Source organism: Leopardus geoffroyi, chromosome A2 (assembly GCF_018350155.1).
Source record: "Leopardus geoffroyi isolate Oge1 chromosome A2, O.geoffroyi_Oge1_pat1.0, whole genome shotgun sequence".
NCBI classification, from domain to species: Eukaryota; Metazoa; Chordata; class Mammalia; order Carnivora; family Felidae; genus Leopardus; species Leopardus geoffroyi.
The window spans coordinates 120,512,962-120,526,787 of NC_059331.1; the positions used below are offsets into that span (position 1 = coordinate 120,512,962).

At 43.6% G+C, this 13,826-nt stretch overlaps 1 protein-coding gene across 5 annotated transcripts in view; it reads left to right on the plus strand.

Moving 5' to 3' along the window:
- CREB5 (cAMP responsive element binding protein 5) overlaps positions 1 to 13,826 on the plus strand; it is a 402,224-nt gene that overhangs the window by 87,845 nt on the left and 300,553 nt on the right. For 4 of the 5 annotated variants that reach the window (XM_045495174.1, XM_045495172.1, XM_045495175.1 and 1 more), the window contains one exon: positions 2,705 to 2,826. The exons of the other annotated variant lie outside the window; for it this stretch is intronic. In XM_045495174.1, coding sequence (XP_045351130.1) covers positions 2,705 to 2,826 — 122 coding nt within the window. The remainder of the gene's footprint in view (positions 1 to 2,704; positions 2,827 to 13,826) is intronic. 5 annotated transcript variants of the gene reach the window in all.

Consider the following 13,826-nt stretch of genomic DNA (forward strand, 5'->3'; position numbering starts at 1 on the left):
AATGAGATGATGTGTCATACAAAGCACTTAACACTATGCCTGACATGGAATAAGCACTCAATAAATGGAAGAATGTGTACACACCACACACACACACACACACACACACACACACACACACACCCTTTATCTTCACTGTCAGGTCTTGTCTATTTGTACCTTCTGTTCAGGAACCTTCTTTATTTCTCTAGCCTTTACCTCTGGCCTAACTTCTAGTGTCTAGCCAGCTGTTCCTGATGCTTCCATTAAACTGTCCTTTAAATGGTTATGTTTCTTTGACCTGCTGACCGTGACTTTTGAAGGGAACCCAGTACGGTGGTGACTTGAGGATTCATAGAACCATGTAACTTTAGAACTTTACTTGGAAGATAAGGAATATGAGGTCCAGAGGATGTAGGGAATTTCTCCCAAATCATACAGTTTTCAAATCTGGATTTCTGGGTTGCCAACATTGTCTTTTACACATGTAACAGAGTTCTTCAGACCCAGAGGAGAGTCCCGGCAAAGCACAGGATTTAGATTGAGAAGGGATTATGTCTGAAAGTAAAAGAGAAGTGATAAAATGGTTACAAATTTTGACCTTGTGTAAGGTACTTATCTCTCCATTTCTAAAATAATAGGTACCTACTTACCTCATAGGATCTTGTGAGATCTAGATTCTAGACAATGTGGGTGAACATGTTTGTAAACTGCAAAATGCTTCATAAATACTAATTTTATCTTTTTTATACTATTTTATCACACCATATACATATGTGTATATACATATACGTGTACATGTTAGATGCATATTGGGACATAAATGTGTATATGTGACTCTTAGTAGATTAGTGTGCTAATAAAACCATTTTCAATCAAACCCAACTTTTTTCTGGCTTTTATCTGTAGTGTCCAATTTGTGATCATCTGTGGTAGGCTCTCTGTGTACTGCAAAGAGAGCTCAGGATCTTGGAGGCTGGGCTACGAATGGGAAAGGATGCAGAAGGGGATTTTTGCTGCATTGAAATCCAGGTCACCCAGTTGGGTGCTTAACAGGTGAAAAAGCCCCTTGCCATAAGGAATCAGGAGATCTTGCCTTGGAAGGGCTGAATATATGGGGATCTCAAACTCCTTTCATCTTCATGAATATTAAGCTATTTCTTTGAGTCTCAACGGATGATTTACTGGGATTAACTGCTCTGTGTGTGACTTAGAAAAGTAAACGTGATTCTAGTTTCTTATCATACAGGAAAGTGTAAAGAGCGGGCAGAAATGGCAAATTCGTGTCCACTTGTGGGCACTCTTGGGTTGAGTGGTAGTGATGTGTTAGAGAACCGTGGAGAAGGAGATTTGGGGACTGAGGATAGGTCAAGTTGGACAAGTGCTGTAAGTAACCTAGCAGTGTGTACTGTAGGCTCAGGTGGGAATAATATATGTACGTATTGGAGATAGCGCCAGGGCCTTGGTTATAGTCCTGGTGTCATCCATCACATCCACCTGGGAGACCTTAAACAAGACTCTTCATCACTCAGGACTTCAGTTTTCCTCATTTGCAAAATAATTAGCATGGCCATTTTGCATGGCCATCTTCTGTTTAGAACAGAGGGACAGTTTACAATTTTCTTCATGTCAACTCCAGTACACCTTTACCAAGGAACATGACCGTCCTTAGTGATTACAAAGGTATAATTCTACCTTTATTGACCTTATAGGATCTTGTGAGATCTAGATGATATAGAACATGTGTGAAAACATTTTGTAAACTGCAAACGTTGTGTAAATGTGGAGCCACAAATAGTGGCTTCAGACCCTCCAGTTTTCTAAGTTATATTCTCTCTAGACAGTCAAGAATATGAAAGAAATTCCTTTTAAAGAGTTTTCTCAGAACATTCTTTTGGCTATAGCAAAGGAAAATGAAATTAATAATTATATTTTTAATGGATGAAAGCTGAATGTGTTTGACTTGGAACCTTTCATCATCCTCTATGACTCTCAAAAATGAGAGACAGAATTGCTATATTTTCCTTTTCCATTAAGAAAAAGGAATTGGGGCGCCTGGGTGGCTCAGTCAGTTGAGTGCCCGTCTCTTGATTTTTGACTCAGGTCATGATCTCACGGTTGGTGGGTTCAAGCCCTGCATTGGGCTCTCTGCGCTGACAGTGCAGAACCTGCTTGGGATTTTCTTTCTCCCTCTCTCTCTGCCTCTCCCGTTTGTTCTCCCTCTCTCAAAATAAATAAATAAACTTTAAAAAAAAGAAAAAGAATTAATATGCTTGTTTGTTTCTTTTTGTTTGATACACACTTTTACAAAATCTGTTTTCCCCCTAAAATCAAGCTTATCTTTGTCTCAGAAGATTTTTTTTTTGGCCTGATTTTAGCTAAATCATTTTTTTTTCCAGTTAAAAAAAGGTCATTCCGCACTTTGCAATGTTTATTCAAGTGATAGGGACCCCAGAAAGTTGACAGTGGGATCTCTGGAGGTTGTCTGGAGGAAGTTTGGAAAACCCTCACATACTCAGCCTGCTACACGTTGTATTCCTTCTGTGAGATTTGTGGTTTTATTTTCTTCCATATTGTCATTTTATTCAAAAGGGTGGAAGATTATGGATGACTAATTGGCATCTTAATTAAGGCAAGGGGAGGGGATTAGTGAATTTTAGCTCATGCTTGCTACTGGCTTTTGAGGAAAAGATCCCATGTATGATCCCTCGGTCTCTGTTTTCAGATCAGACTCCGACCCCAACGAGATTCCTGAAGAACTGTGAGGAGGTGGGGCTCTTCAATGAGCTGGACTGCTCCCTTGAGCATGAGTTCAGGAAGGCTCAGGAGGAGGAGAGCAGCAAGCGGGTAGGTTTGCTTGAATGGACACCTCGACAGGTGCCTCCTCTCACTGCCATTAGAATCTTCTGTGTGGAAACTTAGGTGGCACCGCAGATTGTGCTGATGTGGCCCTACAACAGCATTTTATGCATTTGCAAGTATTTGTCTCATGTTTTTTAAAAAAAAAAGGATGGAGCCCTGATTGTGGTAGAATCCCTCAAGGGGAAAACAGACATGAAATATGAAATTCAAGCAAAAAAAAAAAATGTACCTGATTCTCGAGCGTTGAGTTAGACAAACTCAGACTTCTTCTATTCAAAACTAGATGATTTAGTTTGCTAAATATTTAGTAGCAAGTCTTACATGGGCGTTGCATGCAGAAGACAAAAGTCAAAGAGACAATAGGCAAATAATCATAGCAGGAGGAGAGGGGGGTTTCATTTGATTTTGACAACCTTGGGTAAAATCTTCCCAGTAGAACTCCACCAGCATCACAGTTACTTTCCAGTCGTATTATTGAACAGCTGTTAGTGTTGAGACAAATGATTTAAATGTATGTGTGGATTATTTGTTCTTAATAATAAATGTAGAAAATCGACTTTTTGAATGCCCCCACAATATATTCAGTTTATTGTAATGTTGTGCTTGTATTTTAAAATCACAATAAAGGAAAGGAAACGGGGTCACAAGTAAATGTGATAATTAGCATTTTTCCCATCGTTACGATAGAGCATTATTGAATGCCCACGATGTACTAAACAACAAATTAGACACGTTCCATGAACAGAGACTTAAAATGTGGAAGTTGGTTGAAAGGAAGGGCTGGCTAAGTTGTCACGGATTCTGAAGTTCCAGCTGTTCCATCCGGAGGAGACATTTTAAAAGGCTCTGATATTTCAAAACCTTCGAATCCTCCTGTATGTGAAATTATAATAATCCCTCGACCAGACTTTTCATGTCACATTCTTACATCCAGAGAGTCAAGGGCTTGCACTGAGTCTGTACCGCTTTAGGAAACATCATGATAATTGGTGAAGGAGACAAGAGAGGTATGAAATCTCAGTCAACTCATTTTATTTGTATATGGTTACTTTGTCATGCGTACCTGATACAGCCACTTCCCTCACCCTCAAAGTGACATGAAAGGCTCCCCCGCCCCTTTTAAACAAATACTTACTTAGCACTTGTTAGCCAGGCGCTGTTCTGAGCACTTAAAAATTCAAGTCAAGAAAAATAGAAGGCATATGTTCTATAATTCACTGCACTAGAAACGTATTTTTTAAAAATGAAAATAACAAGGGCAAAGAAGAACCCAAAAGTCTAGTAAATTTCCTCTGGTTGAATAATAAATTTAGCTCTCCTGGTAGACAGGGCATGTGTGAAAGACCAAGGGATTAATAAATTCATTCATTCCTCAAGAGAGTCGACGTTGGCTTCTTAGATTAAAACTGAACTATAAGAAAGATGTGTACTGGTTCATTTTGGTTCGTATTGTTTTCATTTCCGGTAGAATGCTTTTAACCAAAGTATGTGCCCTTGATTTTCTTATAGACATTTACCGAGGACAGCGTTAGGAAGCCCATGGTAGGGGTGTGGTTTTAGATGTTCTCCTTTGCGTAGTACTCATGATCTTCTATATGAAGCCCCATGGGAGGAAATTCTTGCAGGTCTGAATTCCAGGAAATACTTCGCTTCCCCCAAAGGAACTGAAATATTTTGTCCTCATGGACATGAGAATCCTGTAACTGGTTCTGTTTCTCTTTTCGCTTTGACTGCTCGGTTAACAGAAAGCCAAGTTTACTGCTTAACTTTGAGAACTTTTTAGAACACTATGATGAACATATTTTACTTCTCCCCAGACTAGACTTTCAGTTCTAGTTTATATTTCCTCTGGTCCTGATTTTTAATTTAAAAAACATTTCTATGCTATACATTTTTTTTTTTTTTTTGCGAATTGCTTTTGAGTCCTTGTGGGTTGAGAACGAGTATAAATAATTAAACTTTAAAAAATTCAAGTAATTTGGCAAGCAAAGTTGAGAAAAAGAAGACTATTGTAGTTGTAGAAGTACATATTTTAAACACATCCTTAAAACATTTTTAAAAAGTGTCTTTTGAATGTTGCTTTTAGTCATGTGCTGGTTTTGTGATGGGTGTTTGGGTGAGGGTAGTCGGTTTCCCTCATGGTTTTGGGGTGGGCATCTCAAACCCCAACTTTACTTGTACACCAGGAAAGCTGGACAGCATTCAGGCTGTTGAGCTGTCCTCTCCCCTTGCCTCTTTCAAATCAGAGGGGCCAAATCCAGCCTTGGGTGGCCTTGGCTTCTTGAGACCTAATGCACAATGACTCATCCAGCAGCCAAGTGGGCTGGGTTGGTGGCTTCTGCCTAGCATTTCTTTGGAAGTCTCAGGTGGATAAACGAAAGGTAGGGGATTGTCTCCAATCTAGCAGCATAGGTTTGTGCCACCTTTGACCCCACTAACTACCAACATCTCTGGCACACTGCCACCCACAGCCTCTGCTTCATTTATTCATCCCTTGCTTGAAAAGGAGGAATACAAGCTCTTTATTCAAAGCAAACCTTATTGTTATATATTATATTTTGTATGCAATGCTATCTTCTACTTCCTTCCTTCTGCTTCACATTCAGATAATTATTTCTTTTTAATTGTACATCTCCAACCTTCTTCTGGTTTCTTTTCCTCTGGGTATAAGTACTTTATACAAAAATATCGGACGATTTAGGCTGGTCCTTCCCTCCACCTCTAACTTTCTAGCTGCAGTTTTATCTAGAACATTCTGTTCAAGAGCAAATAGAGAATTGATCCTTGCTTATTAGCCCATTTGGCCATCCATTGGGCAAAATCCTATTCTAGGGACTATCTCTAATCCTGACAGCCTTCTCCAAAAACGTATCAATGTATGTATAGAATGAGGACAGGCTAGAGGCAGGTCATGACAATGGAAAAATCCCTAATATCTGTATCTATATCACATGTAGAAAGCAACACATTCCACAGTTACCCAATCTTCCACATAAGTGTAAGCTCACGGTTTCAAAACTCTTTAATAAGAGATGTTTTTCCCTTGAAAAAGCATCCATCACTAGCAGGCGTCACAAATCTCAGTTTGCCTGTGGCTTAGAAGTCAGGGTCGTCTATGTCCTGAAACAGTTGAGAAACTTGTGCTCATCATGTATTCATTCAGTAAATCTTTTTGAGTGCTCATCACGTGCCAGGCACTGTCTGAGCCTTGATGAATATACCCAGGGACTAAAGCTAATTAAAAACAAAACCCTGCCTTCAGGCAGCTTGCTTCTCGTGGGTAAGACAGACAATAAGTAAAAACAATAGAACATATAACGTGTCAGAAGGTGATAAGTGTTATAGCAGGAAAGGGGCAGAATGAGTGTTGGGGGTGGTCACCAGGTTGCCGGTAAGTGGACACATGCGGCAGAGACCCGAAGGAGGAGAGTGGAGCTTTGCTTCAGAGCAGGTGTGTGTTGAGGAGAAGAATGTTCCAAGTGGAGAGAGCAATGAGTCAAAGCTCTAAGGCTGGAGGACGCTCTGTGGGTTGGAGGAATCACAAAGAGGAGAGTATATAATAAGCTAAAGAGTGGGCACCAGGAGGGCAGATTCCAGAAGGTCTGTGGCCTCCAGATTTTTCTCCTGGTGAGATGGGGAACCGTAAAGAGTTTCAAGCAGAGGAGTGATAGGATCTGACTTATGTATTAGAAAGTTCACTTCAGCTGCTGAGTTGAAAGTAAACTGTTGCAGGACAAGAGCTGGGAGAGAGCAGTTAAGGAGACTAAAGGAAGAATCTAGATTAAAGGTGATGTTGGATTGGTCCAAGGTGGAGACGGAGGAAGTGGTTCCATTCTGGGTCTATTTTGAAGATAGAGTCAACAGGATTTGCTGATGATCTGGGGAGTAATAGCAAGGATGGAATCAAAGGTGAACCAGGTTTTTGGCCTAAGCAACTGGAAGTATGGGGAGTTGCCTGTGGGAAGAGCCAGTTTGAGGGGAAGACCGTGGAGACTGTTTTTTTTTTTTTGACTTCAGTGGAGATATGGAACCAGCACATGGGTATAGTGGTCTGTAATTCAGAAAGAGGCAATTTGTCTTGAGATATGAATTTGGGAGTCACTGGCCTGTAGATGGGGTTTAAATACATGAGACTTGGGGCACCTGGGTGGCGCAGTTGGTTAAGCGTCCGACTTCAGCCAGGTCACGATCTCGCGGTCCGTGAGTTCGAGCCCCGCGTCGGGCTCTGGGCTGATGGCTCAGAGCCTGGAGCCTGTTTCCGATTCTGTGTCTCCCTCTCTCTCTGCCCCTCCCCCGTTCATGCTCTGTCTCTCTCTGTCCCAAAAATAAGTAAACGTTGAAAAAAAAATTTAAATACATGAGACTTGATGGAATCACCTGAGCCAGGAATCCATGGCGATGAAGTAGAGAAAGTCTCAGCATGGAACTTGGCGGACTCCTCCCGAACCTCCAGGAAAGAGTATTCAACTCTCCTCAGTGGCCAGGGCTGACACAGACGACCCTGAGGCGTGAAGAATCAAGTCAAGTACAGAACCCTACCAGTAATACTGAATAGACTCTAGTAACAGTTGGCAGTTAGCATGCTGATTTCATTTTCCGTGTCAGAGGCGACAAAAAACAGAAACAAAAACAAAAAAGATTTTTAAAAAGAAAAAAATAAAGAGGAAGGTGAGTTGACCTAATTTTAAATTTGATTTTTAAAAGACGGGATGGAATAATGCATGCGTAGGAAGCGGGATATAGCTTCATCATATGATAATAATTGTCTGGGAGTGTGTGCGTGCGTGTGTGTGTGTGTGTGTGTGTGTGTGTGAGTGTGTGTAAAGGGAGTTGAGAGGACTAGAAATGAACTCCTTTGTTTTGCTGAGAGAAATATAACATTACAGCCTCACGTGGTGAAGGACCCTGAAGATGAAAAGCACGGTGTGTAAGTGCTAAGTGTTGCTCTCCTCCCATAGGACCTAAATTTGACTCATCATGCTGATGCAGCAATAGCAAATTAGGGCATTTCCATGCTCTAGAATTCCTACCCAAATGATGAAAAGTGCAGTCTATTCCCAGAGGGGATTGACTGTTTAACACATGGGAACAAGGGACAAGCTACAATCTTAAGATCTTGGATCCCAGCTCAACAGGAGTCACGGAACAGGGCACGGCCAGGTCAGCCTCAGCTCAGAAAAGTAGGCGGCTCAATCTGATTAAATTCTGTACCTGGAAATCATGTTACTCGACACCACCAGTTACTTGGGGGAGAGAGGGTGCAGAGAGGAGGCCCTCTGCCTTCGTCCACACTCTCTTGCTCTGTCAACCCCTGGCTGGCACTGCTGCCCTCTGGGGAAGGTAGGATTGGTGCCGAATGGAAACGAAAAGAAACCCAGTTGAGCAAACTTGCAGCAGCTGCTCTGTTAACACGTTGCTTCTACGATATTTGTGTAAAACGGTCCCTCCTTGCAGATGTCTGGAGAAAAAGAATATTCTGAAACTTAAACTTGGTTTTACTCTGGTTTTGAAAGTGTCGTCATGCTTGCTACATCCTAGGAGATGAAACCATGAAACTGGTTTTGATCTTCTCGTGTTTTGTTTTGTTTTGTTTTGTTTTGAATCAGCATGACTGAAAGGAAACCCCCACTAGCAATGCTCTAAGACATAACAACCTATTTCTTCCCCCATGCCAGTGATTGGAAAACCTAACCTTTATCTTGTAAGGATTCTTTTGGTCCTCCCATGTCAGTACACTACAAATGTAAAGCCTTCCAGCTTTCTCCTTATTGGTTTACCTTATGCCCTCAGCTTGAGTGGACTTTGACACTGGAAGAGAGGTTGGCTTGGCCTTTGCATCCCACTCAGGGGAGCGACTAAACCCGTGGAAAAGACCGGAAGCTATTTCATGTGTTTCAGCTTCCTGGGATTTAGGGTTAATGCGTATAGTCTTTACCAGAGATTATTAAGAGTTGGCATCCACTGCCCCATATGTCAGCGAATCAAGATGTGATCTGAGGCTCTGCCTCAATTTTAGAATGGGGTGGGAAATAAAAACTCACAATAGAGTATTTTTTATTTAAAAAAAATTTTTGGCAGGGGCGCCTGGGTGGCTCAGTTGGTTAAGCTTCCGACTCCAGCTCAGGCCATGATCTCCTGGTTCGTGAGTTCGAGCCCCACATCAGGCTCTGTGCTGAGACCTCAGAGCCTGGAGCCTGCTTTAGATTCTGTGTCTCCCTCTCTCTCCCTGCCCCACCCCTGCTTGCACTCTGTCTCTCTCATAGATAAATAAACATTAAAACAAATTTAAAAATAAATTAAGTTTTTGGCAGAAAGTCAGGGCATCCTCAAAGTGGCAAAATGCATTGTCTATTGCCTTGCAAAGAACAAGAACTTGATATCAAGTATATTTGATATGGATGATGGGGGAAGGCCCACGGTTTGGGGGAATACCGACCGAGAGGCGTGCTTGGTATTTGGCCATCTCCTCCCTTGAAGACTTTGTATATTTGGATAATTTGGACCAAAATGGATGAATCCTCACAACGTAACTTGCACACTGAGGAAAAAATATGTTTATCTCTTGAAACTGAGGATCTAATCTCTGATGCTAAATTATTTGGCAGTTCCTGGCTCCGCCTTCAGCCAGTGTTCTAATCTGAATTAAAAGGGGGTGGTGGCTGGGGGGCGGGACTTGTGGATAAATGTCTCAGCCTATGAGTGGCAGGTTTGATTGTTCTCTGAGTTCAGTATTAAGCCTGTAAGTTTTTGGTCCTGGGTCCTGTTGATATTTGCTAGCCCATGACACGTGTCCCACCAAGACGGAGGTCTCGGCCTGATGTCTTTGGGGAGAGTTGATCGCCAGGCTTCCAGAGGCTAAAGTCTGAATGAGAAACAGTTTGCATTCATCCCGTGCTGTGACGGGTGGCCTCGTACGAGGCACTTATGTTTCCACTTGAAGCTGTGCAGTGGAAGAGAATGGGAGGCTCAGACCCTGTTTAGGGTGTAACCGGAAGATTGCGAGAGGGAACCGGGTATTGACTTTGAGAACCGCTTTTTGTGTTGGAATATCACAGAATAAATTAGTATTTTCTTGCACCAGTATTTCCTGTTCAGTTGTGACAGGGAACAGCAATGATCAAAGTACTTAGGTACTCACGAAGCGTATTCAGACCCACGTAAGACACTTTGAACATGTTAATAATTTGATTTTGGTCCGTCTAGTTCACAGGGAATAACTATAGGTGATTATACCGGTACTGTGTTCCTCATTTAAATGCAGAGGGATAAACTATCAAGAGAGACAGAGCGTTGATAGGCCTTCCCCACGGAGGGCCGGTGGTAAGGCTCTTCTCTCTGCTTTGTCTCTGCCTCCTTGTGTTTTGGCTGTATCCCCTCCCAGGTGGTTTCTGCTTACACCTCTTCTTCAGAAAACTCATAAATTCTCATAGCGTAACAATCAGCTCCACCAGACAATTCCTTCAACTCTACATCTAGTCTTCAGACTTGCATATTAGCCTCCAGTCTGCAGCTGCTACCCACGTTCCCATCGAACACCCCGCCGCTACTCCCAACTGCCCGCAAAGTGTACTCAGAGCCTCCTCGTACAAACTCACTGCCTTGTCAGAGGCATGTGTCCCCCCGCCGCAGGAGTCCGTTTTGCCTTCCAAGCCTCCTTTGCCCCAGCAACTTTCTTAGGAAAGAGACCTCCTCTCTTCCCTTTAGTTTTCGTTTCTGTCGCCTCAAGTCTAGACCGTCATCACTGCCTACCGGGTTATCGCTGTGAATTCCAAGAAAGTTTCTGACCGCTAACCTAACTTGAAAGAAATACCTCGTGTTAAGCCTTGCAAAATTGAATGCATTTTTTAAGCAATAAAGAAACTAACCGAAGTGTTTACAAGTAAAAAAAAAAAACACGATTGCAAACATTTAGAAAAAAATTGTACTTTACTTCTGACTTGTGGTTAAGTTCAAAGTTCCTCCAGGCACTGTGATTGTTAAAAGGTAGAGGGGTTGGTGTGGGATGTCGTAGGTATTAAAAGGAGTTATGTTGGGAGCTGTTGAGCATAGGCTTGATTCTATGACATTCTATGCATGGAATGCACCTAAAAGGAACAGAGCAGGGATGGGCGGGCATGGAAGTATACTGAAGAAAGGACTCCAAAAATAGCCCCAAACACAGTGGATCCCTGGAGCTCCTTGGGCACCAGCATCAACCCAGACTTGGGCTGTGAGGACCACTCATTTGGCCTGCCTTCCCATCAGGTGGCCTTACTGTAGCTGAAAATCAGCCCAATTGAATTACTTGTCTGGAAGCTCCTCACTAAAACAATTATGATGCTTCGCTTTAAGGGCGCCGAAAAGGACGGCTTTTCCCAGGAGGACACTTTCTCAACACGGTGATTTTTTTCTATTCCAGATTGGGTTGGGTCCTCAGCTAGTTAAGAATCGTTTCTTACCTGTCCCGAGGCAGGCAGGCGAGCCAGGCTGGGATTTCAAGGTATTAGCCCAAATGGAATCACAGCAGAGAATTGATGCTCTCCTCTGAAGGAGTCAGTTTCCAGCTGTGAGTAATTCAGGACTCGAAACCCGCCAGACAGGCACGGGGAGGCGGGTGTGTACCTGGGCATGGGAGGCCTTTGCATCTGCAGAGGAAGCTTACGCTGTCCTCTGTGAGGCCCTGCATTAATGCTCCCAAAGGCAAGCAGGAAAACAGATCTGTTTTCAGGACCGGATTAAAAACGAAATGACTTAAAGATGAAGCTTCCGTTCTAGGCAGAAAACAGCACTCACATTTGGAAAATTGGGCCAAATGTTCGACTCCTCGTGCATCTGTAGCGAAGAATCACTTACCTGGGCCCCTCGCAGAGATGTGAGAAAAAAAAAAATTGACATTGTAAAAAGAGAATAGGAAAATAATATAATGGTTGCAAGAGTCTCTGCCCCCATCATCTCATAAATCCAGGTGAACATTAAGTATGGTCCAGAGCAGGTATGGGAGTGATTTACTCCGGGAACCCTGCTTCAGCATTTGTGTGTTGTTAAGTTATTTCCATATTGATAAGGCTGAGGCCAGGAACTGGGATTCCGAGCATTCCTCCTGTCCATATTGCCAGCATGTTGGTTATCAACTCAAACCTGCAGCGCAATTACTGTTTTTAGCCTCGGAACACTACTCGGACATTTTCCTTGTTTTTTGTTTTTGTTTTTGTTTCTTGTTTTTTTTTGTTTGTTTTTTACCCAAAGATCGCCAAAGCCCAAGGGCCTAGGAAATAGTGTTGTTTTTTCCCCCCTTGAATTACGTGTACCACGTTCTTACACTTTGGGGAACTAGCTGTTGTGGTGACCTGGGAGGGGGTTGTTCACAGGCTGGTTGGATGGGAGATGCAGTCAGGCCATCCTCGTGGGTAGCCACACGCAACCTGCTCCTTGATATTCGGCTGGAACGAGCCTCACACCCCAAATATGACGGGATATCAGCGGCAGGGTTTCCAGAACGTTGCTGGACTTCACTTTGTTTTTTTGCTTTCCGGGCTATTAAAGGCTATTTTTAGCCTGTTTGAACCTGTGACTCTTCTGTGTGATGAGGCCAAATTCTCTCATCTGGCTCTAGAGTGAGATGGGTTGCCGAAAGACTTTACCCTCCGCATCTCCTCTAAGCATGTGCTTTCTAACAAAACGTTCTAGCGTTGGCGAAACCAGACTGTTGTGTAGGTGGATGGTATTTTGACCTTTGACCTGAAGGCGAATGCGAGCTGTTTCATTTCACAGTGTTGGAGCTAGAAGAAGGGAGAGACCCACCTGCAAGCTCTCCCTTCATTGTCTGGCACCGTGGGGGGGGGTCCCCAGTTCCCTCTGTGGAGTGGGGTGAACCCCACATTTTGCATTTAGGGTGGCTGCAGTCTCAGCCATCCCTGGGATCTGAGTTATGTGCAGGGCACTCCATCTGCTACATGGAAACTTTGAAAGTTGATCACGGTGCTTGTCTGCACCCTTAGCCTGAGTCGGTGCCAGGCACCGCCCTTTTCTGTGGCTTTATGTCTGGGTGGGGGCTTATTTGGGCTCTGCGAGCAGTCATGTCCCCAAAGAAGAAAAGCAGTCGTGTTCTGTGTGGATGTCAGGTTGATTGGCTGCAGATGATGCAGCACTGGGCCTTGTGAATCACTGTCATTCCCAAAGAACCCGTCTCCTTTTTGGCTTCTCCTCACATGATTTGTTATGCACAGAGCTTAGGAACTTTCCCAGAGGATTTATGAACGCGAGGCTTTTGTTGGATTTGTTGGCACGGTGGGCCCCGGGCGTTCCTGTTCTTTCCAGGGGAAGCCTGGAATCTGTAGTGCTCTAGAATGGAGAGCGCAGGCGAGCCCCACCCTTGTAGCCCCACCTGATTGGTCCCCAAGTGGCAGAAGAAGCCATTCCGGAATTCTGGCGGCCCCTTTGCGGGATGATGTGCCAAAGCGTGATGTGCAGCGTGGGCGCCCCGTGCTGCCAGTCCACCTGAAAATGGCCTTGCAACACTTCCGGTACTATTGGTAACAGCCCAGGCGCGGGTTGTGGAGAAGTAACGAATTCAGGACGGGGGCAAGAAATCCCGACCCCACTCCGTCACTTTCTAAACGCATGGCTTTATTGTCTACACCGGGCCTTTTGACAACCTTGGGATTACACACATACATAGTTCGAATATATTGAGAGCTGGAGAATAAAAAAATAAAGCTCATTCTCAGGTAGGTGGTGTTAGATGCACACGTCGCCGCAGCCTCTCACCTTGAACATTCTTTCTGATGTTGACTGAAATAAGTGGTTGAAGAAGGGTCCTGGGGACACAACCTCAAACTCCGTATTCACAGAGATAATACCGCAGTGGTGACATTGCTGCCTGAAGGAGCATCTCTTTTCCCGCACAGTGGGGTGGGGAGGATAGTTTTTGTCCTAGATCTCTGCTAGATTTTTTTGTTGTTGTTGCCTTCAGTTGTATCACAATAATGCACACCTACCTGCGTACC